Genomic DNA, 219 nt, shown 5'->3' with positions numbered 1-219 from the left:
CTTTTAGAACATGGAAAAGCATGGGAAATCATCCGATCTCGTCACTGCGTCTGATATGCATGTATGTAGACTGTATCAAGAGAGGGCGTGAGGCTAAGAGAAAGTGCCAATACCTTCCGTGATGTTGTGGATAAGGAATGGTTCCTCTGCTCCTTCCTCCAGCCACTCCACCTTATACCGGGAGCAGCTTGAGAATTCGCCGGATTCTCTGCGGAACAT

General features: G+C 48.4%; 1 protein-coding gene across 1 annotated transcript in view; it reads right to left on the bottom strand.

Moving 5' to 3' along the window:
• LOC119586936 (solute carrier family 22 member 5-like) overlaps positions 1 to 219 on the bottom strand; it is a gene marked incomplete in the record, with an annotated part of 32,490 nt that overhangs the window by 13,001 nt on the left and 19,270 nt on the right. The window contains 1 exon segment of the mRNA XM_037935668.1: positions 114 to 208. Coding sequence (XP_037791596.1) covers positions 114 to 208 — 95 coding nt within the window.

The sequence above is a fragment of the Penaeus monodon genome, chromosome 22 (assembly GCF_015228065.2).
Source record: "Penaeus monodon isolate SGIC_2016 chromosome 22, NSTDA_Pmon_1, whole genome shotgun sequence".
Classification (NCBI taxonomy): domain Eukaryota; kingdom Metazoa; phylum Arthropoda; class Malacostraca; order Decapoda; family Penaeidae; genus Penaeus; species Penaeus monodon.
The sequence above is the reverse complement of the archived record's forward strand: the minus strand, read 5'-3'. Positions and strand labels throughout refer to the sequence as shown.